The sequence below is a fragment of the Rhinoderma darwinii genome, chromosome 5, assembly GCF_050947455.1.
Source record: "Rhinoderma darwinii isolate aRhiDar2 chromosome 5, aRhiDar2.hap1, whole genome shotgun sequence".
NCBI classification, from domain to species: Eukaryota; Metazoa; Chordata; class Amphibia; order Anura; family Rhinodermatidae; genus Rhinoderma; species Rhinoderma darwinii.
This window is the reverse complement of record NC_134691.1, coordinates 147,102,963-147,129,617: the sequence shown is the minus strand read 5'-3', so window position 1 is coordinate 147,129,617 and position 26,655 is coordinate 147,102,963. Positions and strand designations below refer to the sequence as shown.

Below are 26,655 nucleotides of genomic sequence, written 5' to 3'. Positions count from 1 at the left end.
GAAGTGCTTCCGTGCGGCATGCGTGGTTTTCACGCACCCATTGACTTCAATGGGTGCGTGATTCACGCAAAACGCCCAAAGAACGGACATGTCGTGACTTTTTTTCAGCGGACTCACGCTGAGTAAAAATCCTGCACATGTCCGCACGGCCCCATAGACTGATATAGGTCCGTGCAACGCGCGTGAAAATCACGCGCGTTGCACGGACGTAATTCCCGTTCGTCTGAATAAAGCCTTAGTTATATATAAAAAAAACATAACAAATTTTGGATGATGAACAAGATATATATGATTTTCTGAAAAATTGCAGCAGGGACAACAGAACCGTTCAGCTCCGTAAAATATGAGGAGCTGTCCCTAGAAATGGGGAGTACTGGTTTTAGAAGAACGGTGCTGCAGTAATATTTTCCTGAAAATAACCATTTTCTTAGTAGCTGAGACACTCCGGTGCAGCAGGGGGCGCGCTAGTGCTCAGTATCCGCGCAACTCACACGGGTCTAATGTTGTTGGTCTGTGGTCTTCCTCTTCCGCTGGTCAGCTGAGGCGCAGTAGAGAAGCATGACTCCTGAGAACGAACTCGAAAGTGAGGAAGATGAAGCACCCGAAGAGGTGACGTTCCAGAGCGCCAAGAGCAGTGCGGAGGAAAGTGCTCGGGCAAGACGGGAGGCGGCTAACAGGTGACACAACCGGGGCACTATCTGTCACGTGGCTCTCTACACGGAGTCACCGGGTGTATCTTGAAATATGGAGGAAAGCAGCAGAACGACGGCTGTATTAACGGGACACTTCTGTTCATTACTGTAGTGGTGTGTGTGGTGCCTCACCTCAGCGACACCCTCCTATATAAGAGAGGTTCTTCTGATAATGACCCATAGGGGGCAGCTGCTAGTATAAATACATTACATTGAATGACTCAGAGCATTCATCCCGAGGGTCTATTATTCAGCATTGCAGCCTCCTTTTATATGTAGAAAATAATAAACCAGTCCATCGCTGCTGCTCTACTTTTGGATAGATATTTGTTGACAGGCGACAACTGATGTAAACGCTGAGTGATGGGTGACGATTGTTTCATCTCTTGCTTTGGCTTTTCCATCTATTTTCCCTTTGACTTGTTTCCTAAAGCCTCTAGAGCCAGGTCTGCAGACACTGAAGCAGCAGGTGATACGTTTTCAGCTGTGAAGCCAGCACAATTGTGAATGCAGCTCTGGACCATAAGGGCAAGTTCACACGTTGCGTAAATACTGAGGATTTTTTGTAACGGATTTCGTAAAGTAGCAGCAAAGTGGATGAGATTTAAACAAATCTCATCCCCACGCTGCATAAATGAACGGGAAAAACGCTCAGAATTTGACCGGCGGTGCGTTTTTTTTCTAATCCTCAGCCTGTCAATTGTATTTTGTAATTACTGCTTTTGTGTTGTGGATTTTCCCCAATTGAATTCGATGGGGAGGTAAAACCCGTAACAAATATCAGATGTTGCATTTTTTCTAGAATCTGCGATTCTGCTGCAAAAACCGCAACTCAGAACAAAAAAACCTACCCAGAATTCTGTGCTTCTTTGTCTAGGCCGGCATGACGTCATGCAGACTAGCCTCCTGCGATGATGATTTATCTCATGTGACGTCATTCTAGGAGGCTAGTCTGCATGATGTCAGAGGGTAAGTATGTGTTTTTTGTTTTTTTAATTAATGTGCAGTTTTCCGCAGTGGACATTCACGCCGAAAAACTGCACTACAATTTGGTGCGGTTTTTCATCCGGAGTTCCCTGTGGTCGCCAGGGCGGATACGCTGTGTACATTTACGTTGTGTATCCACCCTGTGTAAATGTAGCCTAAGGCCCCATGCACACGAACGTGTTTTTGCGGCCGCAATTCCCCCGAAAATCCACAAGAGAATTGCGGCCCCATTCTTTTCTATGGGGCCATGCACACGACCGTAGTTTTTACGGTCCGTGCATGGCCCGGGAACCCGCACCGCAGAAAGAACGGGCATGTCCTATTACGGACATCTTCTGCGGTCCGGGCTCATTGAAAACAATGACGGCGGCCATGTGCATGTCGTACGATTTGCGGGCGGCCCGCGGCTGACAGTCCGCAGCCGCCCGACCCGAAAATCACGGCCGTGCACACGGCTACGGTCGTGTGCATGAGGCCTAAGGGTATATTCACACCCTGCAGATTTGTTGCAGAAGTTTCTGCGACTGCAAAACCGTTCCAATACATCTGAATGGGGTTGTTTCTGCAGCAGGTCCATGGATTTCTGAAAGCCCCATTTAGATGCACGGGACAGTCGCAGAAATTTCTGCGAAAAACCTACCACGTGTGAACGTAAGGCACCTTTCAGTGTTGTGGTCTTTGTTTATAGTAGAAACCAGGATACAAAACCCGATCTGTTCTATGAAACAGACGAGTGGCACTCGATGGTCCCCATTCACTTACAATGGAGTCCCTTGTTTTGACAGGAAAAATAGTGCTGCATGCAGTGCTATTTTTTTACTGTCAAATATGACAAAATGTGTGACGGAGTCTCCAACACAGATGAGAACAGAGCCTTAGGCGGGATTCACACGACCGGGTCGCGTCCGAGCCCGAGTGCCGGCCGGTAAAATCGGCCATTCTGCCCGGCCGGTTTGCATAAAGTTATGCATCCGTGCCGGGCCGGGCAGATCTGGACAGTGACATCAGCGGCAACTCCTGAAGGGGAATCCCCATGTGTTCGGGGATTCCGCTTCAGGAGTTTCCCCTGATGTCACTGCCCAGATATGGACAGAGACATCAAGCGCTCTGTCCAGGAGCGGAATCCCCGAACACACGGGGATTCCGCTCCTTCAAGGAGCTAAAGTGCGACTAGCACATAGCAGAGCGGGGAGATACCTCCCTCTCTGCTATAGTGGCGTCGCTACAGTAGTAGCAGCCGCAGCTGCTGCAGCTGCTAGCGGCGCCATCAAAGGTGTCGCCGGGCTAGGGCGCTTTTAAAACAAGCAGGAGAAGGGAGCCAGCGCAGCGCTCCCTTCCACCTGCTGTACACCCCGGCCCTGCCACACCGTGTACAGCGATGCCATTCGTCAGAATGGCATCAACTCCTCCTCCTCACATGCACTCTGCGCTGTGAGGAGGAGGAGATAGAGCGCAAGAGCCGGAAAACCCGGGTACCCGGGCGAAAATAGAGCATGTCCTATTTTTTGACGGGCGGTTTTCCCGGCCGTCAAAAAATCGGTCGTGTGAATAGCCCCATTAGGGGTCTATTATTACTAATGCAGCCGGGTGCCGGCCGATTTATGAACGGACGGCACCCGGCCGGGAAACCCTGCCGTGTGAATGAGGCCTTAGTAATGTATTTTCACAGTTTTTTTTGTTTTGTTTTAATATAAAATGGTGTTGCAAGTTGGACATTCTTTAATGATGTAAGTTTTTTCCCCTTAGGTTCTCCAGGTCCTAAATGTGGTGTTTTTTTTTCTGAAACCATCACAAAATAAAAAACAAACCAATATATCCTTTGTCTGTGATCAGCGCTCCCTGTTAGGCTGAAGGCGACTCAGATAGGATGTATATGATCCCGTCTTAGGGGTGAGTTGACACAGAGTTTTTTGTAGGAGGAAAATCCGCCTCAAATTAACGTTTGGAAGTTTGAGCCAGATTTTCCTCTGCCTGCATGCCGATTTTCGCAGCGTTTTTTTGCCCGCGGACATAAAGCGCTGTGAAATACTCTCTCTGCCTCCCATTGATGTCAGAGGCGTAAACGCCCGAAGATAGGGAATGTGCCTTCTTTCTCCCGCGAGCCGGTTTTCCCGCTCGCGGGAAAAACCACCTCTGCCTCCCATTGAAATCAATGGGAGGCATTTTTGCCCATTTTTTGGCACGTGTTGCGGCGCAGTTTCCGCGCCAAAGAACTCGGCAAACTCCATGTGAACTGGTCCTAAAGGGAGTCTGTCACCAGAATGTCCGTGTTACACTAGTAACAGGGTATTGTAGAGGAGACTAACCTGTTTCTAGTGTTTAGTTTACATTTCTGCTTACTGCCTTTTAAGTTTATGCTAATGAGCATTTAGGTACTCTTACGACGCTCCATAATTCAACCCCCATCCCTCCCTTCTTACATTGAGCCGTTCCTGCTCTTCACTCAGCGCATGCGCAGTACGATGTTTCGGCTCCTTCTATTCCGCACTACTGCGCGTGCGCCAATTACCTCAGACCACACCCGGAAGAGACGGATCGCTGAGCAGGAGAGTGAGTAGACACCATCGCTGAACCGCCTTCAACAGTGACGTAAGTATTCGCTCCAACCCCTATCCTGTACTGTTCTCGGTCCTGAACGAACACTGCCACCAATGATTTCCCCTGCTATTTGACCCCCCCCCCCCCCCCAAAAAAAACAGCCATAAACAAATATACATGTTCTGACTATTAGATTAGAAAGAAGAGCCGAAACATCGTACTGCGCATGCGCTGAGTAAAGGAAAGGGACGTGCGCGTTAGACCGTACGGGGCCATGCATCAACGTACCGCCAACAAAGCCTGGCCCCTGTCAATCAATGTAAGAAGGGAGGGGGGTTGAACTGGGGAGTGATGTAAGAGCAATTAGGTGCAATGGTCACGCCCCATTGCGCCTAAATGCTCATTAGCATAAACTTAATAAAAGTTATTTCTCTACAAAGGAGGCAGTAAGCAGACATTGAAACTAATTACTAGAAACAGGTTAGTCTCCTCTACAATACCCTGTTACTAGTTTAATACGGACATTCTGGTGACAGACTCCCTGTAAGCCTGACAAGTAGCGCTGATCACAGCAGAAGGTGCAGGGTGCTCAGATCGCTTCTGCGCCTTCGTTTCAGCGACGGTGGGGGTTTTAGCACCCAGACCCCCACCGATCCAAACTTTTGATATGTCTCTATGACCTATACTCATTAAAATAGGGGATTTTGGCTGTAAATGTGTGTTTTCTAACAAGCACAACCCTCTCTCTAAGGCCTGGGCTAAATAATATTGCACATGTCCACATTTAATTCAGTTATAACTGACATGCAACAAAATATCAATATGGCTATGTTTATACGGCATAGATTTGCCCCAAATATAAAATACCCCATTCACATGCATTGCCGCTGGAATGGTAGCGGATTCTGTGTCAGCATTTAGGCGTGCAACCTGTGAACTTGCCCATTGACTGCTATTGAAGCGCGATGTACACCATTTTACATTGTTTCACTGTCCGTTTTGGCTGGCAGTTGCTCCAATTGCGAAGCCTACAGCTGCCCCCCCCCCCCTAAAATTATCACTATAGGGTCATTGTAATTTTTGTTATTCCTTTGTGTACAGAGAAAAAGCTTTGCTGAAGGAGAAGAGGAAGCGCAAGGAGGAGCTATTTAAAGAACAAAAGGTACCGTGTTTTTTTTTTTTTTTTACGTTTTTTTTTTCTGTTTCATATAGTCTCAGACAGAAGCAAAATGATTCCGCTGATCTGAATATGATAGATCCATTTGTCGACATAGACATCATAAAGCTTATGCAAGAGCAAGCTCATCCTGCTATTCTGTCAGACTGACAGGATGTGGTCACATGTAAAAATCACCAGATTAAACTAGTGATCAGTGTCTCAAGTTTAAAGACTACTGCTAATCTGACAACACAGTACCTTTTTCTTATCTGGGTGCAGATACCTAGAATTGTTTCCTTCTTACATCACCCAATTAAGACACATTATTAACAATATGAGGGAGATAGGCTGGGTGCAAATGGCAGGCTGTGCCCATAGAAGCAATAGGGAATATTTGTGTCTGATCAGATGCAATTATGTTTTGAGACTAAAATATCAGTTAGCAGATCATTCTATGTTCTTGTCTTCTCAATAGTATTGTATTCTCAGCAGCCATTGCCGTTTGTTTACATGTAGATATGTTTTATTGTTTTAGAAAAGTAAATTACTCCCGGATGCCATCCTCCAAAGCATCAGCTCTCTTCCAGATAAACGGTAAAGGCATGGAAAATGGAAATGCAGGGGGAAATTGGGCTTAGTCTATGTACACCTTTAAAAACTTATGATCAGTAACGGGTGGATCTTGCGTGTCAGAGACATGCAGGACCTGCTGACACTAAACCCGTCAGTGCCACTGACTTGACAGATACAAGTTTCAGCCCTAAAAACAGCTGCTCTGTATACAGGATACAAAGCAGCTGTAAAAACAACTCAAAGTAAAAACAACTTTTAATAAAGTAATTCGAAAGCTGCACCAAACATTGATGCACGTTTTTATTTAAAAAAAACAACTTTCTCAAAGGTGTACATAGCCTTCAAAGTGAAGCTGCACCATTCCATTCAGTAGTGAATATCCAAATATATTGCTGAAAATATCTACGTAGTACTCAAGCAGCAGTTTCTAGAAGTTTTCTTAACCATGGGCAGTTTTATCAGCTGGGACAAATTAAACTTTAAAAATGTTTGACCATTATTATAGAAGCAATGATTCGGTTTATTCTTTTCCAAGGGAGGAATCAAGTGAACAACTTGAAGACCAGAATAAAACAGGTACCTTTTATTTAATACTTCTCTACTATTTATGTATTCATACAGGCCAGTAGTATGTCACAAAGCCTAAAAAACTGTCGTGAGAAAGGGTGGGCAGTGATGACTTCAGTGCCCTACAGCTATAGCTAATGGCTTCATAGCACTGATTGATAGGGGATGGGCTTTGGCAACCACTGATACTCCCTGAATCATGGAGCAGCAGTTGCCAAAAGGAGTTTGCAAGGGGAACAATTGTCCTAACATAAGTTAAAAATGAGCATGTTTGGGACAATGGCTAAAAAATAAATAAGCAATAAAGGGTATATTGACCGAAGTTGTGTCAATTTTATAAAATTGTATTTTCTGGCCAGAGTGAAGCCTTGAGCTTTATGTTAAAGAAAGTGTTGAGTACATAAACTAAATGTTAATATACTTAACTTGGCAGGAAATGGTGGACATGTCAAAAAGACATATGCAAAGAAGTTGCTTCCTCGAAAAAGGTACCGGTTTCATGGTTAACATACTAAGAGCAGAAATTGTGACGGTCAAAATATGCTCATAAAAGTAAAACTTCGCTCAGTGGAGTTCTGATTTTAGGCTACATATATATATGGTGGAGTTTGTATATGGCCAAACCTAGCGGAAAGGATTCCCTTTGTACAAGCCCATGATTGATGTATTTTTACGTTTTATTGCTCATGAGTTGATTACTGTCTAAATGCCTAAAGGGAATGTGTCGCTAGAAAAAAATATTTTTTTTTTTAGTTAAACAGTTAATGTATAGGTGATTAAACATTGTTCTAATTTTTTTAATTTTTTCATGAGTCAGGAAATATTATAAATTAGATTCTAATTTATAATATTTCCCAGCGCTGGTCACTAGATGGAGCAATTCCCAAAATTGCAGCATTGCATGTGGTAAAGCAACCACATAGCTTTATGCTGCAAAATTTGAGAAAACTCACTCGCTCTAGTGAGCTCACAGAATCCCCCCTCCTTTATCCTGGCTAGTGCCGGGAGAAACGAGGGGATTGAACGGTCAAACCTCCTACACTGTGTCGCCATTTTTTGATCTAACACACAGTGTAGTAGGTTAACATACAGTAGTAAACACACAGTAAAACACTTACATACACAGAAATAACTTACCTGCTCCAGTCGCCGCCGCTCCCTCCGGTCCGTCTGCTACCGCCGCTCCAAGTGCACAAGTCCGGAAGCCGCGACCGGAAGTAGTAATCTTACTGCCCGGCCGCGACTTCCGGTCCACAAGAAAAAGGCGCCGGACGTCGCACAGTTCTATTTGGACTGTGTGGGAGCGGCGCATGCGCCGTTCCCACACAGACGGCGTACAGCATAGTGGATGAACGGGCCCCGTTCGCATTCACTATGGGACTGTATGTGCCGTATTCCATGTCTGTATGTGTCGTTAATCGACACATACAGAGATGGGAAAAAAAATGGCAGCCCCCATGGACAAGAAAAAGTGAAAAAATAAAAAAAAGTAAAACACAAACACACAAATAAATAAAAAAAGTTTAATAAAACACTAAAAGCAAATTGGTCTAAAAAAATTGTTTCCCGTGACACTGGTCCTTTAAATGGACACTAACTTGTCACATGAATTATGCTAATCGAATAGTATACATGATATAGATCAACTTTGTAATTTACTTACTGTTAAAATGTAGTTGTTTGATCCATGCAATTTCTGTGTGTGGTTACTGCCACTAGGTGTCTCCCTTCCTGTAATTTGCTGTCTACCCCCTGTTGATCTGTCGTCCTTTACAGAGCAGAATTGACAGACCACAGAAAGTGGGAAGTGTCTTCACTGCCTGAATATAGAAGTCTATAAAGGTGACAGTAGCAGGAGGGAGTAAATAGAGAGACAGGCACAAACAAGCTGCCCATAGAAGCCTATGGAGAGGGGAGCAAAATGTGAGCCAGACAGCTTCTAGTAAGATTTCTCTAACTTCAGTGCTGGATTCTCAGCTACACTGCTCATTACTGCTGTATAATCTCCTCCATCCTGCTGCATCTTCTATATATACAGTACTGTGCAAATGTTTGAGGGAGTTGTGGAAAAATGCTGCAACGTAAGATTGCTTTCAAAAATAGAAGTGTTAATAGTATTTTTTTTATCAGCAAAATACAACGTGAATGAACAGAAGATGAATCCAAATCAAATCAATATTTGGTGTGACCACCCTTTGCCTTCAAAACAGCATCAATTCTTCTTGGTACACTTGCACAAAATCATGGGTTTTGTTGGATTATAGTCAGGTGTATGATTAACAATTTATACCAAACAGGTTATAATGATCATCATTTTCCTATGTAGCTTGAAAGTCATTAACTGTAACAGAAACAGCGGTCTAGGTGGCTTAAAACTGGGTGAGGAACAGCTAAACTCTGCTACAAAGCTGAGGTTTTGGAAGACCATTTCATGTCACAGATCCAACATGCAAAGACTGAGCACAGCAACAATACACAAGGTAGTAACACTTCATCAGAAAGGTCTCTCCCAGGCAAATATTTTAATGCAGACTTGGGTTAAAAGATGTGCTATTCAAGCTCTTTTGAACAAGCACAACGTTAAGCACGGTAGAAGCAGTGGTCTGACAAAGAAATTGAATGCAGCAGATCACTAAATTGGAAGATGTCCAGCAGTGCCATTGACTCAGAACTGGCAGAAACCAGCGGGACCCAGGTACACCCATCTGCTGTTCGGAGAAGTCTGGCCAGAACTGGGCTTCATGGAAGAATTGCGGCCAAAGCCATACCCAGGCTTAGACATGGAAACAAGGCCAAGCAACTCCACTATGCATGAAAACATAGGAACTGGGGTGCGTGAAAAATGACAGCAAGTACTCTGGACTGATGAGTCCAAATTTGAAATATTTGACTGTAACAGAAGGCAGTTTGTTCACCGACGGGCTGGAGAGCGGTACAATAATAAGTGTCTGCAGGCGACAGTGAAGCATGGTGGGGGTTACATGCAAGTTTGGGGGTGCATTTCAGCAAATGGAGTTGGGGATTTGGTCAGGATTAATGGTGTCCTCAATTCTGAGAAATACAGGCAGATACTTATCCATCATGCAATACCATCCGGGAGGCGTCTGATTGGCTCTAAATTTATTCTGCTGAAGGACAACGACCCCAAACATACAACCAATGTCATTTAAGAGAGATCTTCAGCGTAAAGAACAAGGAGTGCTGGAAGTTATGATATGGCCCCCACATATCCCTGATCTCAACATCATTGAGTCTGTCTGGGATTACATAGAGACAGAAGGATATGAGTAAGAATACATTCCCAGAAGATCTGTGGTTCGTTCACCAAGATGTTTGGAACGACCTCCCTGCCGAGTTCCTCCATTCTGTGTGCAAGTGTACCTAGAAGAATTGATATTTTGAAGGCAAAGGGTGGTCACACCAAATATTAATTTGATATACATTTCTCTTCTGTTAATTCAATTTGCATTTTGGTAATTGATAAAAAAAAACTATTTTTTTTTTTTTTTTTTTTTTTTTTTTTTAAAGCATTCTTTGCAGCATTTTTGCACTACTGCCTAAAACTTTTGCACAGTACTGTGTATGATCGAGATAGGAGAGCAGGATGTTCTCTTCTGTGTGCAGCGTATAGAAGACACAACAGCACTTAGGCGCCGCCCACTAGCTGAGAGAACTGAGAATTAGGCCTCATGCACACGAACGTTTTTTGTTTTTTTTTTCTCCCGTAAATACAGGTCGTTGGTCACACGTATTCGACCCGTATTTACGAACCCGTGCCCGTTAATACGGGTCCGGTGTCACCAGTATTCCACCCGTATTTACGGGCACATGTTCGCTGCAAAATTGCACTGCACTAATCGGCAGCCCCTTCTCGCTATCAGTGCAGGATAGAGAGAAGGGGCAGCCCTTTCCGCAGTAAAAGTAAAAGAAATTCATACTTACCCGGCCGTTGTCTTGGTGACGCGTCCCTCTTGCGACATCCAGCCCGACCTCCCTGGATTACGCGGTAGTCCATGTGACCGCTGCAGCCTGTGATTGGCTGCAGCGGTCACATGGGCTGAAACGTCATCCCAGGAGGCTGGACTGGAGGAAGAAGCAGGGAGTTCTGGGTAAGTATGAAGGTGTGTGTTTTTTTTTTTTTGTTTTTTTTTTACAGGTTGATCTATATTGGGATCGGTAGTCACTGTCCCTGGTGCTGAAAGAGTTACTGCCCATCATTTAACTCTGTCAGCACCCTGGACAGTGACTATCGCTTAGCAACGCTCCCGTAATTACGGCTGCACACACGTAGCCACCCGTAATTACGGGAGCCCCATAGACTTCTATGGGCCTGCCCGTGCCGTTATTACAGCCTGAAATAGGACACGTTCTATATTTTTCAACGGCACGGGCACCTTCCCGTAAGCTTACGGGTTAGGTACCCGTGGCCAATAGAAGTCTATGGGCCCGTAATTACGGGCGTTTTTACGTTCGTGTGCATGGGGCCTTACAGAGCATCTGCAGAGGGGAAAACTGATTAAAAATGTAAAATACATGTCATTTATTGTCCAGAAATAGTGTTGTTCCTAATGTACACACACGACCGCTTATTCTGAAAGTTAGGTATGCTTTAATAACTCTAAGCAGAACATGATGTAGGTTGTGTGACCTGCTATTTAATATGGCATCATGCACTGGAAATGTGTCTGTACTGAGCATAATAACCCAAACCTTGTCAGTGAGCTTCAAAACATCCTCATATTTCACAAGAAGCATGCTAGTTTTTCGTCTGAAAGCTATATAGATAATTCATCTGTTTGCTATGGTCTTAACCTATTTGTCTATAAACATTAAAGAAATTAATCGTTTGGTCCTCTCGTTTTACGTGTAATGTTCTGTTTCATTTGGCTTAGGTTGCAAAATAACTACAAGGTAACTACACTGGAAGAGTACAGTGCAAGAGATTTACTGCAGGAAAGAGCAAAATCTTTCATCAAGCGAAAGCTATATGGGAAAACCAAGAACAGGACAACTGGTAAATATTGTACAGAATGGTATAGCTTTCATCTACGTCTTTACATTCCTCAGCCTAATGTGTATAGAGGCTGCTTGACGCTTGCTTAACCCGTTAGTGACCGCCAAATATGCCTTTTCACGGCGGTCACTAACGGGCTTTATTTTGATGCATACACCTTTTAACGGCGCTGCATCAGAATAAATAAACAGAGCCGGGAGCAGTTAAATCTCCCTGATCGAACAGGCGAGATCGATACCCGTATCGATCTTGCACGTTTAACCCCTCAGATGCGCATCTGAGTGGTTTTGGAAGGAGGGATTAATGTATTATTGTGTTATTTATACCACACGGTAAATTTAGGACGCAAAAAAAGAGTAACGAAATTGCTGTTTTTTGTTTTTTTTTCTATTCCACCCTCCCAAAAAAAAAGCTAATGACAATTAATCAATACATTTATATGTAGCCCAAAACGGTGCTATCAAAAAATACAACTTGTCCCGCAAAAAACAAGACCACCTACAGCTATGTTGACGTAAAAATAGAAAAGTTAAAGCTCTTTGAATGAGACGAACAAAACTTAAAAAATAGCCTGGTCATTAACCCCTTCCCGCTCCTGGACGTACTATTAGGTCATGGCAGCTGTATCGTTCGCGCTCCATGACCTAATAGTACGTAACGGCCGTTTCGGCCGTCTTCGCGACACATGCAGGAGCTGTGACAGCTGCTGTCTCGTACAGCAGCTGCCGCAGCTCCTGCAGCGGGGACCGATCGCTGTGTCCCCGCTGATTAACCCCTTAAAAGCCGCGTTCACTAGTGATCGCGGCTGTTTAGGGGTTAAGCTACAATCACCGACCTGCTACACGATAGCGGCCAAGGATGGTGACTATGGCAACAGGACGCCTAACAATTGCGTCCGGCTATGCCATAGACGGAAGCCTAGTGGGTCCTGACAAAATGAGGAACCACTATGCTTGCTGTCAGTGAGTAGCTGACAGCTCCAATACACTGCACTACGCATGTAGTGCAGTGTATTAGAATTGCGATCAGGGCCTCCTGCCCTCGAGTCCCCAAGTGGGACAAAGTAATAAAGTAAAAAAAAAAAAGATGTGTAAAAATAAGAAAATCAAAGTTTTAAAAGTGATAAAAGTAAAAAATCCCCCTTTTTCCCTTATCAGTCCTTTATCATTAATAAAAATAGATAAATAACCAAATAAACTATACATAATTGGTATCGCCGTGTCCGTAACGGCCTGAACTACAAAATTATTTTGTTATTTATCCCGCGCGGTGAACGCCGTAAAAGAAAATAATAATAAACCGTACCACAATCACAATTGTTTGGTCACTTCACCTCCCAAAAAATGGAATAAAAAGAGATCAAAAAGTCCATGTACCGAAAAATGGTACTGATCGAAACTACAGTTCGTTACGCAAAAAATAAGTCCTCGCACGGCTCTTAGAATAAGGTAACACAAGAATTTTTATTGTGCAAATGCCATAAGACATAAAAAAAACTATAAACATCTGGTATCGCCGTAATCGTATCGCCGCGCAGAATAAAGTGAATGTGTCATTTATAGCGCACGGTGAACGCTGTAAAAATATAATTGAATAAAAAAACAATAGTAGAATTGCTGTTTTTTAGTCACCACGCCACTTAAAAACAGAATAAAAACTGATCAAAAAGCTGCATGCACCCCAAGAAAACTACAATGGATTCCTCAAGGGGTCTAGTTTCCAAATTGGTGTCACTTTTGGGGGGTTTCCACTGTTTTGGCACCACAAGACCTCTTCAAACCGGACATGGTGCCTAATAAAAAAGAGGCCTCATAATCCACTAGGTGCTCCTTTGCTTCGGAGGCCGGTGCTTCAGTCCATTACCGCACTAGGGCCACATGTGGGATATTTCTCAAAACTGCAGAATCTGGGCAATAAATATTGAGTTGCGTTTCTCTTATAAATCCTTTTGTGTTCTAAAAAAAAAAATGGTATAAAGAGGATTTTCTGACCAAAAATAAATAAATATGTAAATTTCACCTCTACTTTGCTCTAAATTCCTGTGAAACACCTAAAGGGTTCATAAACTTTCTAAATGCTGTTGTGAATAGTTTGAGGGGGTCTAGTTTCTAAAATGGGGTGTTTCATAGGGGTGTCTAATATATGGGCCCCTCAAAGCAACTTCAGAACTGAACTGGAACCTAAAAAAAAATAAAAATGAGGCAATACTTTGCTTCTCCTAATGAGCAGTGCCCACCCCGAGATGACCCCAGTTTTGACCGTTTTGTATAAATGGAGACCCCTATTAGATCGTTTCAGTGCCCGGTTTTCCCAAGCATACACCCCCGAGAAGTGTATTTCTATTGATGAGTCCTTGGTACACTTTAAAGGGAGGCTTCAATTCCGCCAGTACCTGCCGGGTAAGAGGGCAAGGTATGGCGTGAAGATGTATAAGCCGTGCGAGAGTTCATCAGGGTATACCTACAAATTTAGCATATATGAAGGGAAGGACACCAGTATTCAGCCCACAGAATGCCCCCCTTACTAGGAGTTAATGCAAAAATTGTGTGGGATTTGGTGCACCCACTGCTGGACCAGGGTCACCACCTCTACCTGGATAATTTTTATACCGGCGTCCCACTCTTCAACTGCCTCGCTTCCAGAAGTACTGCGGCATGTGGCACTGCTAGAAGAAATCTGAGAGGCCTCCCTAAGACTCTGCTTGGGCAAACACTCAGAAGGGGTGAGAGCAGGGCACATTCTAGCAGCAACATATTGTGTGTCAAGTACAAGGACAAGAGAGATGTCACACCAGTACCCATGTACCTGTACGAGGTACCAGTACAGAGACCCCCAAACCAGACTGCATCCTGGACTACAATAGGTACATGGGAGGGGTAGACTTGTCAGATCAAGTCCTGAAGCCCTACAGCGCCATGCGGTGTGGTATAAGAAGCTGGCCGTGCACATCATACAGATGGCTTTGTACAATGCGTACGTGCTACATCGATGTGCAGGCCAGAGGGGAACTTTCCTGGAATTTCTAGAGGTTCCCCAAACTGGCAAGAAGGGAAAAAGTCAAAAGAGGTGCAAAGTCTGCTATAAGAGGGCGATAAGGGAGGACACAATATATCAATGTGACACGTGTCCCGAAAAACTAAGGCTCCGTATGAAAGAGTGTTTTAAAATTTATCATACATCCCTTGGTTTATAATTTACCCCGGTTTTACTTACCCTGATGCACTCCGCACAGCTTATCCCCCCTCGTCTTTCCCCTCTGAGCCCTGCTGTGTGCCCAGGCAGCTGATAACAGCCACATGTAGGGTATTGCCATACCCGGGAGAACCCACATTACAGTTTATGGGGTGTAGGTCTCCGGTCAAAATTCTCACTACACCGCTAGATGAATGCCTTAAGGGTGTAGTTTTTAAAATGGGGTCACTTCTCGGGGGTTTCAACTGTACTGGTACCTCAGGTGCTTCTGCATACATGATTTCGCACCAGAAAATCCCCAGTAGGCCAAATGGTGCTCCTTTCCTTCTGAGCCCTCCCATGGCCCAAACATCAGTTTATCACCACAAATTGAGTATTGCTGCACTCAGGAGAAATTGGGCAACAAAATGGGGTATTTTGTTCCCTGTGAAAATAAGACATTTTGATAGAAAATGACATCTTATTGGAAAAAATTTCATTTTTTTTTTTTTTTTAATTTCAAAGCCCAATTCAAATACGTGCTGTGAATAAACTGTGCGGTCAAAATGGTAACCACACCCATAAATGAATTCCTTGAGGGGTGTAGTTTCCGAAATGGGGTCACTTTTGGGGGATTCCTACTGTTTTGGCACCTCAACACCTCTTCAAACCTGGCATGCTGCCTAAAATATATTCTAATAAAAAAGAGGACTCAAAATGCACTAGGTGCTTCTTTGCTTCTAGGGCTTGTGTTTTAGTCCACGAGCGCAGTAGGGCCACATGTGGAACATTTCTAAAAACTGCAGAATCTGGACAATACATATTTAGTAGTGTTTCTCTGGTAAAACCTGTGTTACAAAAAAAAAAATTGAACACAATTGAAATTCAGCAAGAAAAATAAAATTTGAAAATTTCACCTCTACTTTGCTTTAATTTCTGTGAACTACCTGAAGGGTTAAATAAACTTTCTAAATGCTGTTTTGAATACTATGAGGGGTCTAGTTTTCAAAATGGGGGGTTTCTAATACATAGGCCCCTCAAAACCACTTTGGAACCGAACAGGTTAACCTTAAACGCCTTTTTTTTATGTTCTAAGCCTTGTAACGTCCAAGAAAAATAAGTGTTCAAAAAATGATGCCAATCTAAAGTAGACATATGGGAAATGTGAACTAGTAACTATTTTGGGTAGTATAACTGTCTGTTTTACAAGCAGATGCATTTAAATTCTGAAAAACTATTTTTTATAAATTGTCTCAAAATTTTGAAATTTTTCACCAATAAACACTAAATATATCGTCCAAATTTCACTAACATAAAGCCAAATGTGTCACGAGAAAACATTCTCAGAATCGCTTGGATAGGTTTAAGCATTCCGAAGTTATTACCACATAAAGTGAAACATGTCAGATTTGAAAAATGGGCTCTGAGCCTTAAGGCCAAAACTAGGCTGCGTCCTTAAGGGGTTAAGGCCTAAAATAGGCTGGTCACTAAAGGGTTAAGCTTTGTCCATTTGCACATGTCTTGGCACTATTTGTCTCGGACATACAGGAGTCTAGCATGACAATCATATTTGGCTGAATTAAAGAATAGTTTAATTTATGTAAGTACAAAAAAAAATTACGCAAAGTTATTTTCCCCAAATACCCCTTGTACTCAACCACAAAGGGGAAAAAAACAAACACATTTTTGCTATTTAGTGGGTTGCCATTGGCCTGTGTTATTCTCTAAAATGAGAGAAAGCTTTGGACATCTCCAGTAGATGCGTAAGTTTAGCAGAGCCGTGAAGACACTTGGGGCACGTGTCTGACTGTCCTTCAAAGCCTAAATAAAAATGGTGAAGTGCAATACAACCTATGTACTGTGAACTAATGCATGCGTGCCTGCGTGTGCGTGCGGTCGGCATGATGTGATGCGGCTGGCGCTGCACTAATAAACGCCGGCACTGAAGACAGAGAACATGGCGGGCGCACTGCAAAGCACCCCCGTGTTCTGTCTTCAGTGCCAACGCCGGCGCTCATTAGTGCAGCGCTGACCACACCGGCACACTCATTGTCAGGAGCGGGGCAATGGCTGTATTACGCAGTCGCACACTTAACGGCGGAGATCAGAGAAACCTCTGATCGCCGCTGCTATTCCCTTGAATGCTGCGATCAAAGCGGAATCACTGTGACGCGATCGAGGGACATACTATGTATGGGCAGACAGCTCAGGGTCCATTGGAGGACCCCAGGGCTGTCTGACCATATTTCCTGTTGTTAGGGCATACTTGGGTATGTCCTAACAACTGCCCGTGTACTCTCAGTATGCAGGCCAATGTACTGGTATATAGATATATGCCAGTACATTAATGAGGCTCTGTCACCAGATTATAAGTGCCCTATCTCCTACATAATCTGATCGGTGCTGTAATGTAGATAACAGTGATTTTTATTTTGAAAAACAATAATTTTTGACCCAGTTATGAGCAATTTTAGATTTATGCGAATTAGTTTCTTAACCCCTTAAGGACGCAGCCTAGTTTTGGCCTTAAGGCTCAGAGCCCATTTTTCAAATCTGACATATTTCACTTTATGTGGTAATAACATCGGAATGCTTAAACCTACCCAAGCGATTCTGAGATTGTTTTCTCGTGACACATTGGGCTTCATGTTCGTGGTAAAATTTGGTCGATATATTCAGTGTTTATTGGTGAAAAATTGCAAAATTTTGAAAAAATTGAGTTTTTCAGAATTTAAATGCATTTGCTTGTAAAACAGACGGTTATACCACCCACAATAGTCACTAGTTCACATTTCCCATATGTCTACTTTAGATTGGCATCGTTTTTTGAACATTCTTTTATTTTTCTTGGACGTTACAAGGCTTAGAACATAAACAGCAATTTCTCATATTTTTAAGAAAATGTCAAATGCCTTTTATTTAAGGTACCTGTTCAGTTCTGAAGGGGCTTTGAGGGGCCTATGTATTAGAAACCTGATAAAACACCCCATTTTAAAAACGAGACCCCTCAAAGTATTCAAAACAGCATTTAGAAAGTTTTTTAACCCTTCAGGCATTTCACAGGAATTAAAGCAAAGTGGAGGTGAAATGTGCAAATTTCATTTTTCTTGCTGAATTTCAATTTTATTCATTTTTTTTCTGTAACACAGAAGGTTTTACCAGAGAAACACTACTAAATATGTATTGTCCAGATTCTGCAGTTTTTAGAAATGTCCCACATGTGGCCCTACTGCGCTCGTGGGCTAAAACACAAGCCCTAGAAGCAAAGAAGCACTTAGTGCACTTTGAGTCCTCTTTTTTATTAGAATATATTTTAGGCAGCATGCCAGGTTTGAAGAGGTGTTGAGGTGCCAAAACAGTAGGAATCCCCCAATAGTGACCCCATTTTGGAAACTACACCCCTCAAGGAATTAATTTATGGTTTTGTTACCATTTTGACCGCACAGTTTTTTCACAGCACTTATTTGAATTGGGATGTGAAATGAAAAAAATGTCATTTTTTCCAATAAAATGTCATTTGTGATCAAAATTTCTTATTTTCACAGGGAACAAAATACCCCATTTGGTTGCCCAATTTGTCCTTAGTGCAGCAATACCCCATTTGTGGTGATAAACTGCCGTTTGGGCCCATGGGAGGGCTCAGAAGGAAAGGAGCGCTGTGTGTTCTTTGGAGTCTAGATTTTGCTGGATTGGTTTTCGGGTGCCATGTCGCATTTGCAGAGCCCCAGAGCTATCAAAGCAATAGAAACCAATCACAAATGACCCCATTTTGGAAACTACACCCCTCAAGGAATTAATTTATGGGTAATGTGACCATTTAGACCCCATAGTTTCTTCACAGAACTTATTTGAATTGGGCTGGGAATTAAATAAATATATATTTTTTCCAATAATATGTAATTTTAGCTCAAAAATTCTTATTTTCACAAGAAACAAAATACCCCATTCTGTTGCGCAATTTGTTCTGAGGGCCGCAATACCCCATTTGTTGTGATAAGCTGCCGTTTGGGCCCATGGGAGGGCTCAGAAGGAAAGGACCACCATTTGGCCTACTGGGGATTTTCTAGTGCGAAGTCATGTATGCAGAAGCACCTGAGGTACGAGTACAGTTGAAACCCTCAAGAAGTGACCCCGTTTTAAAAACTACACCCTTAAGGCATTCATCTAGAGGTGTAGTGAGCATTTTGACCGGAGACCTACACCCCATAAACTGTAATGTGGGTTCTCCCGGGTATGGCAATACCCTACATGTGGCTGTTATCAGCTGCCTGGGCACACAGCAGGGCTCAGAAGGGAAAGACGAGGGGGGATAAGCTGTGCGGAGTGCATCAGGGTAAGTAAAATTGGGGTAAATTATAAACCAAGGGATGTATGATAAATTTTAAAACACTCTTTTTCATACAGAGCTCTGGTTATTCGGGACACGTGTCACAATGGTATATTGTGTCCTCCCTTATCCCCCTCTTATAGCAGACTTTGCACCTCTTTTGACCTTTTCCCTTCTTGCCAGTTTGGGGAACTTCCCCTGGAAAGTGTTGCCGCCCTGGTACGATGCGTGTGGCCCCGCTTCCAGAAGTACTGGCTGCCCCCCCTTCTTGGACCCTAAAGATTAGGTTCTTGATTATCACCTCTTGAAATTCCAGGAAAGTTCCCGTCTGGCCTGCACATCGACGTAGCACGTACGCATTGTACAAAGCCATCTGTATGATGTGCACGGCCAGCTTCTTATACCACACCGCATGGCGCTGTAGGGCTTCAGGACTTGATCTGACAAGTCCATCCCTCCCATGTATCTATTGTAATCCAGGATGCAGTCTGGTTTGGGGGTGGCCTTTCCTTCATATATCCTAAACCTGTAGGTATACCCTGATGCACTCTCGCAGCTTATACATCTTCACGCCATACCTTGCCCTCTTACCCGGCAGGTACTCGCGGAATTGAACCCTCCCTTTAAAATGTACCAGGGACTCATCAATAGAAATACACTTCTCGGGGTGTATGCTTGGGAAAACCGGGCACTGAAACGGTCTAATAGGGGTCTCCATTTATATAAACGGTCAAAACTGGGGTGGGCACGGCTCATTATCAGTATAATGGAAGAAATGAAGTATTGCCTCATTTATTTATTTTTTTAGGTTCCAGTTCAGTTCTGAAGTTGCTTTGAGGGGCCCATGTATTAGAAACCCCTATGAAATACCCCATTTTAGAAACTAGACCCCTCAAAGTATTCACAACAGCATTTAGAAAGTTTATGAACCCTTTAGGTGTTTCACAAAAATTTAGAGCAAAGTAGAGGTGAAATTTACATATTTTTTTTGTCAGAAAATCCTCTTTATACCATTTTTTTTATAACACAAAAGGATTTATCAGAGAAACGCAACTTAATACGTATTGCCCGGATTCTGCAGTTTAGAGAAATATCCCACATGTGGCCCTAGTGCGGTAATGGACTGAAGCACTGGCCTCCGACGCAAAGGAGCACCTAGTGGATTTTGAGGCCTCTTTTTTATTAGGCACCATGTCCGGTTTGAAGAGGTCTTGTGGTGCCAAAACATTGGGAACCCCCCAAAAGTGACCCCAATTTGGAAACTAAGATATACAAAAAAATGGGACATAGAATGTAATTAAAACCACAGAAAAGGCCATACTCACAGATTAGGTGGTGGGTAAAATACCCGTTCCAAACAGGACGCAACCAGGTCAGAGAATGCTGTTGATGGGAAGTGCCCAGGTGTGTTACTTACATTGTACATACTTTTTTTCAGGACGCGCCCGGGTCTTATGATGCTGGGATAGCCTGGTGTGCGGATGTTTGGCACTGCATGCAGGGCAGCCCGCTCTCTTACAGTATGGGCGTTATAAATAGGCTGCTATTCGGCGATATATGCTGTGCCTCACTATCCAAACACTATGCCTCCATGTTTTACACTCTCCACTCACTTTTTTTGTTTCACTCACAGCCCTGATTTCTACACACTACACTTAGTCATGTCCCCTATACCTCACATGTACACTATACACAGTACTTTATTATTTATTATTATTACACATTTACTTCCATGCCCAACACACCACTCCCCTCAAGGTTAGTGGGAGTGGCTATCATTATTTAAACACACCTGGGCACTTCCCATCAACAGCATTCTCTGACCTGGTTGCGTCCTGTTTGGAACGGGTATTTTACCCACCACCTAATCTGTGAGTATGGCCTTTTCTGTGGTTTCAATTTGGAAACTAGACCCCTTGAGGAATCCATTGTAGTTTTCTTGGGGTGCATGCAGCTTTTTGATCAGTTTTTATACTATTTTTAGGTGGCGTGGTGACTAAAAAACAGCAATTCTACTATTGTTTTTTTATTCTTTTTTTTTTTACAGCGTTCACCGTGCGCTATAAATGACATATTCACTTTATTCTGCGGGGCGATACGATTACGGCGATACTGGATGTTTATAGTTATTTTATGTCTTATGGCGTTTGCACAATAAAATACGTTTTGTAAACAATCATTCACTTTTTGTGTTACCTTATTCTAAGAGCCGGAACGTTTTTATTTTTCCATCAATAAAGCCGTGCGAGGACTTATTTTTTGCGTAACGAACTGTAGTTTCGATCAGTACCATTTTTCAGTACATGCGACTTTTTGATCTCTTTTTATTCCATTTTTTGGGAGGTGAAGTGACCAAACAATTGTGATTGTGGTACGGTTTATTATTATTTTATTTTACGACGTTCATCGTGCGGGATAAATAATGAAATAATTTTGTAGTTCAGGCCGTTACGGACGCGGCGATACCAATTATGTATAGTTTATTTGTTTGTTTATATATTTTTATTAATAATAAAGGACTGATCAGGGAAAAGGGGGGATTTTTACTTTTATTACTTTTAAAACTTTTATTTTCTTATTTTTACACATCTTTTTTTAACTTTTTTTTTACTTTATTACTTTGTCCCACTAGGGGACTTGAGGGCAGGAGGCCCTGATCGCAATTCTAATACACTGCACTACATGCGTAGTGCAGTGTATTAGAACTGTCAGCTACTCACTGACAGCAAGCATAGTGGGTCCTGACGTTGTCAGGACCCACTAGGCTTCCGTCTATGGCATAGCCGGACGCCATTGTTTGGTGTCCGGTTGCCATAGTCACCATCGCCGGCCGCTATCGCGTAGCAGGCCGGCGATGGCAGCTTAACCCCTAAAAAGCCGCGATCTCTATAGAACGCGGCTTTTAAGGGGTTAATCAGCGGGGACACAGCGATAGGTCCCCGCTGTAGGAGCTGTGACAGCTGCTGAACAAGACAGCAGCTGTCACAGCTCCTGTATGTGTCGGGAGGACGGCCGAAACGGCCGTTACTCCCGTGACGTACTATTACGGCATGGAGCGCGAACGATACAGCTGCCATGACGTAATAGTACGTCCAGGAGCGGGAAGGGGTTAAAAGACAACTGGGCGTGTTTTTACTTTTTACCAACTGGGCGTTGTAAAGAGAAGTGTATGAGGCCGACCAATCGGTGACCAATCAGTGTCCTGCACTTCTCATTGCTCCAGCCCAGCTTCTTTCACTGCACAATCACACTAACAATGGGCTGGAACAATGAGAAGTGCAGGACACTGATTGGTCAGCCTCATACACTCCTCTGTACAACACCCAGTTGGTAAAGAGTAAAAACACGCCCAGTTGTCCATTAAGAAAGTCATTAGCATAAATCTAAAATAGTTCATAACTTGCTCAAAAATGATCGTTTTTCAAAATAAAAAACACGAATCTACATTCCAGCGCCGATCACATTATGTAGGAGATAGAACACTTATAATCTGGTGACAGAGCCTCTTTAAAGTTTAAAAATAAAAGTTAAAATAAAGTAATGTTAAAAAAAAATATTTTTTTTGTTTTTCCAATTACACACTTTTTAAAAAACAAAAAACACTTAAAATAAGTGTCCATACATAAAATATACACTTCGTAACCGTAATAACAAATTTATAGCTTCATTTATGATGTGTACGCTGTAAAAAATAAAAACTGCTTTCTTTTGACTTATATGGTGGTATTAATTGACATGTGCCTCACAATAGTAATTAACCCCATCATGCACCTCAAACATTAACCCAATGTTGTCCATTATGACTGAGAAACATGATTGGGTTAATTACTATAAATGTGAGGCACATGGAGGTTCAAAAGTCATCACACCTCGTGCCTCCCATAAGAAAATAGAAGAATTTAAATTTTTATTGTTGGCAAGTAGTTTTGGTTTCGCAAATCGCAATATTAAACAAAGTATCGGTATCTAAGTCCAAATTTTGGTATCGTGACAACCCTAGCTAGCTTGTGAGATTTTGTCTGTCTGTGCCAGTTTTGCAACACGTAAAAACATGCCTATCACAGGCTTTGTCCATCAACTAGGAATAAAGTTTTGCTTTAATTTTTCTTTTTTACAAGTATAGCAGTGAAAGATTCCAAAATACTAAAATTCTCAAAGTAAATTAAAAAAAATAATAAACAAAAATGTCCTTGGGACTGATGGAAAGAGCTGAGTTCTGTTGCCGTCATTCCCATAGATGTTGAATAGATTAGTGAGGAGGAACAGGGGGTTTGGTACCCCCATTCTCACAATCGGTGGGGCCCCCACCCATCTGACAATTATCAACTTTAATGTGGATAGGTAATAATTGTCGATTCCGAGAATACCCCTTTAATTGTTAACATTGTTGGTTGAAAGATTTTTATTTTTTTTTTATTTTTTTTTGCGCTTTACGGTCAGCTGGGGGAAAAAAAATCCTGGCCAAGAAAGTCTGACTGCAAGTGTCAGGACCGCTAAGCAAGCAAACAGTCCTCTGTCTATTCACACGGATCTCCCATGTTACCATGCGTGTTTCTCTATGCTGGTTTAATAGAAAGGGGAGATAAAGGCAGACACATGACATTAGAAGGTTTCGCCAAGAGAAAGTTAACGTGTATGATCAGACATGACAATAGTCAGACAGTCCAGGTTATATATGGGGTTTTCAAGCCGTTATATTCCTGCAATTTAATACAAATACTACTTTTATTCAGAATTTAACAAAACTACTTGATGTATTTTGGGGCTCTTCTTTCTGACAGCTTAACTTGAGTAGCCAGAATCCTGTCTGATAGTTACAGTGTAAACTTTGAACAGGCCGGCACAAGATGTGCCAAGTTATTTTGGTGCATCTTGAATTACCTGTTAGACACTTTTCCTTATAGCACTTTTGATTTGGCTTATTTTATACCAGTTTTTTTGTGCATTCAAAGCCACACCCTTTTAGGCAAGTCACACCTCTTTCCAGCTAATCTACTCCCCCCCCCCCCCCCTTTTTTCCTCAAAAGTGCACCAATTTGTGCCAAAATTTGACACCGTTGCAAATCTGCCCCAATATTTGAAGGAGCAATCCACATAAACGTATCTTTTTACCTGCCATAGATCTGTTTTAGAATGTAACATATGTGTAGTCTATGGGCTCAGACCACCACTGATATCTGGATTGAAGGGACTATGGTGCGCCTTAGAGCCCTCCAATTTATTCAGCACCATTCATTGATTTCAGTTACTATAAATCTGACACATTTCAAGCAAAGCGACATGCAAATCAATCAGACAGTTTGCTTAGAATGTTAGGGTAGAGATTTTCATTAATTTGGTGCCAAGCGGGCGCTCGTCTAATACCTCCTGTATTTTTGGAAATCTGTAATTTCCACTACAAGAAGATAGAACAGATTTGCAGAAATCAGAATGTTTACTTGACAGAAATGTAAATGTAATGTGAATATTTCTTTACTCTACAGCCAATGACTTTCTCTCCATTTCACGGAAAAGGGGTTCGATTAAAAAGCCAGCAGCACAATTCACTGACAACAGCTGGGGTGTGTATTTATCAACAGTTTTTTCTTTTGCTTTATTTTCATTAATTTATAAAATACAGTTGGTGGCTTTTCTGAATATCAGGAGAACTCTTCTCTCTTTAAAATGTTTTTCTCGATAACATGTACAGAAGTGTTTTGTGAAGTATATTGTCTATAGCAATGTTTCTCACTATTGACGCCCCCACAGTCCTTGAAGCTTATTATGCCTCCCATGTGCCCCTGATTTTCAAGGACTGTCCCGCTGTTTCAGGACATGATGCTTCTGTACTGTCAAAGGCGATCTGTCGCAAATTGCTTCATCCAGAAGGACCTTCTTCTGTGCACATGAACAGCAAGTTACAAATGTGTGCAGGTGTGCACTGGTAACTGCCTCCATGTGGCCAAAGTGTGCAAAGTTAACGGGGGTTGTCCAGTCCACAAAAATGTATGGCCTATACTGGCTGCAGCCCTTCATTCCGGTCACTGCTCACACTGTTAATCGCCAATACAGCAGTAGCGGCGATTCACAGTATTACAACCTTCACCCATTGAAGTGAATGGGAGAAGGTTGTGATACAATCAACCGCTGCTACGAGTGTGTCTGCGATTCAGTGTGAGCAGTAAGAGAAATGAAGGGGAAGCAGCACTTGTACGAGCGCTGCAGCCCCTTCAAAATACCTGATCAGCAGGGGTCTCGGCAGTTGGACCCCGACCGATCAGATATTGATGACCTATCCTGTGGATAGTCCATAAATTTTTTTTTTAGGGGCTGGACAACCCCTCCAAGTCATTAGCCCAGCCATCACAACACTTAAAGGTGTTGTCCGTGCATTTCATATTGACCGCCTATCCTTAGGATAGGTGATCAATATCCGATCGGTGAAGGGTCCGACTCCAAGCACCCCCACTGATCAGCTTATTGATGGAGCCGCAGCATTCGTCGCCGTAGCCTTTTCCTAGTTCACAGGCACAGCGCCGTGCACTTCCGTAGCAGCTGTGCCTGGGATTGCAGTACCGGCCCCATTAAAGGAAAAGGAACTGAGCTCCAATCCCAAGCACAGCCGCTACGGAAGTGTATGGCGCTGTGCCTAGTAAACACTGAAGAAGCTGCGGTGAATAACACTGCGGCCCCTTCAGTCAGCGTGTGTGCGTGCGCGTTCCTCTATCCTCGGTCTTGTAACACTGTCTGCATCTGATTGGACAGTGTCACAGCCATAGTAACACGCCCCCTTGCCAGTACACGCCCCATTGACCGTTCAGGGGGTTATTTCGAATATAACGGCACAGATATCTAAATAACGGAGGCAGGTAGAAAAAATGTAAAGTGCCCCAGGGTTTGTGCAGCCCTCCCCATTACATGCTGCACTCAGCTGCATATGTATGGGGAGGTGAAAGGTTCTCTTTAAGCAGTTTTGTCTTTAAAATTCCTCTCTGAGAGATACGTGGCACACCACGGTTGTGACTGTTTCAATACCCTTTTCTGAGAATCCAGATTCTACAGCCTTCTGACGTGTCATTGGTGGGGTGATAAGATATGTCTGCTATAGATCAGTGTAGCCATCGATCTACAATGATGTTTCTTTATTCCTGCAGGTGAGGAAAATAAACAGAGAGCTGCAAAGTTCAATCTTATATGGGCGGACAGACAGAAACTTTGACCCTTCCAGAAACGAGAAATATTGTCTTTGAAGCTTGTCTATTATCTGTGACAGCGAAGTGTGATGTATAACTCCGGAGTATCTGCCTGTTTTCCAGATTTGTATTATACACACACCGCTATAGTGGGTGTTATTTATTAACCCAATTGATATTTTACTGCTCCGTGTGCTCCTCACATGTTGGAAAGATGTGCACTGTCTGTGGTACATGGATTGCCTATTTACATAACATATTTTGGAAACTGAACTGCCATTTCATTTGTGAGAATGGATACTCATTTATTTCATGACAACAGAACGATCCAGATGCTCATTTTTTGGGATATTGTAGTATAAAGCATTCAGTTGTCTATACTGTAAATCCGTTGTCTGTGTAATATGGTAGGCATATGTTTAATTTTTACTTATTAAAGATTTCTTTCTGTGTGA

General features: G+C 42.8%; 1 protein-coding gene across 1 annotated transcript; it reads left to right on the top strand.

Moving 5' to 3' along the window:
- The first annotated feature begins 500 nt into the window (after positions 1-500).
- Positions 501-26,655, top strand: NOL7 (nucleolar protein 7). Its single transcript, XM_075828419.1, has 8 exons — positions 501-677; positions 5,319-5,379; positions 5,912-5,970; positions 6,485-6,525; positions 6,950-7,004; positions 11,409-11,530; positions 24,512-24,589; positions 26,162-26,655. Exons 1-8 carry the CDS (start codon positions 559-561, stop codon positions 26,224-26,226), a joined length of 600 nt encoding a protein of 199 aa, XP_075684534.1. The 5' UTR covers positions 501-558; the 3' UTR covers positions 26,227-26,655.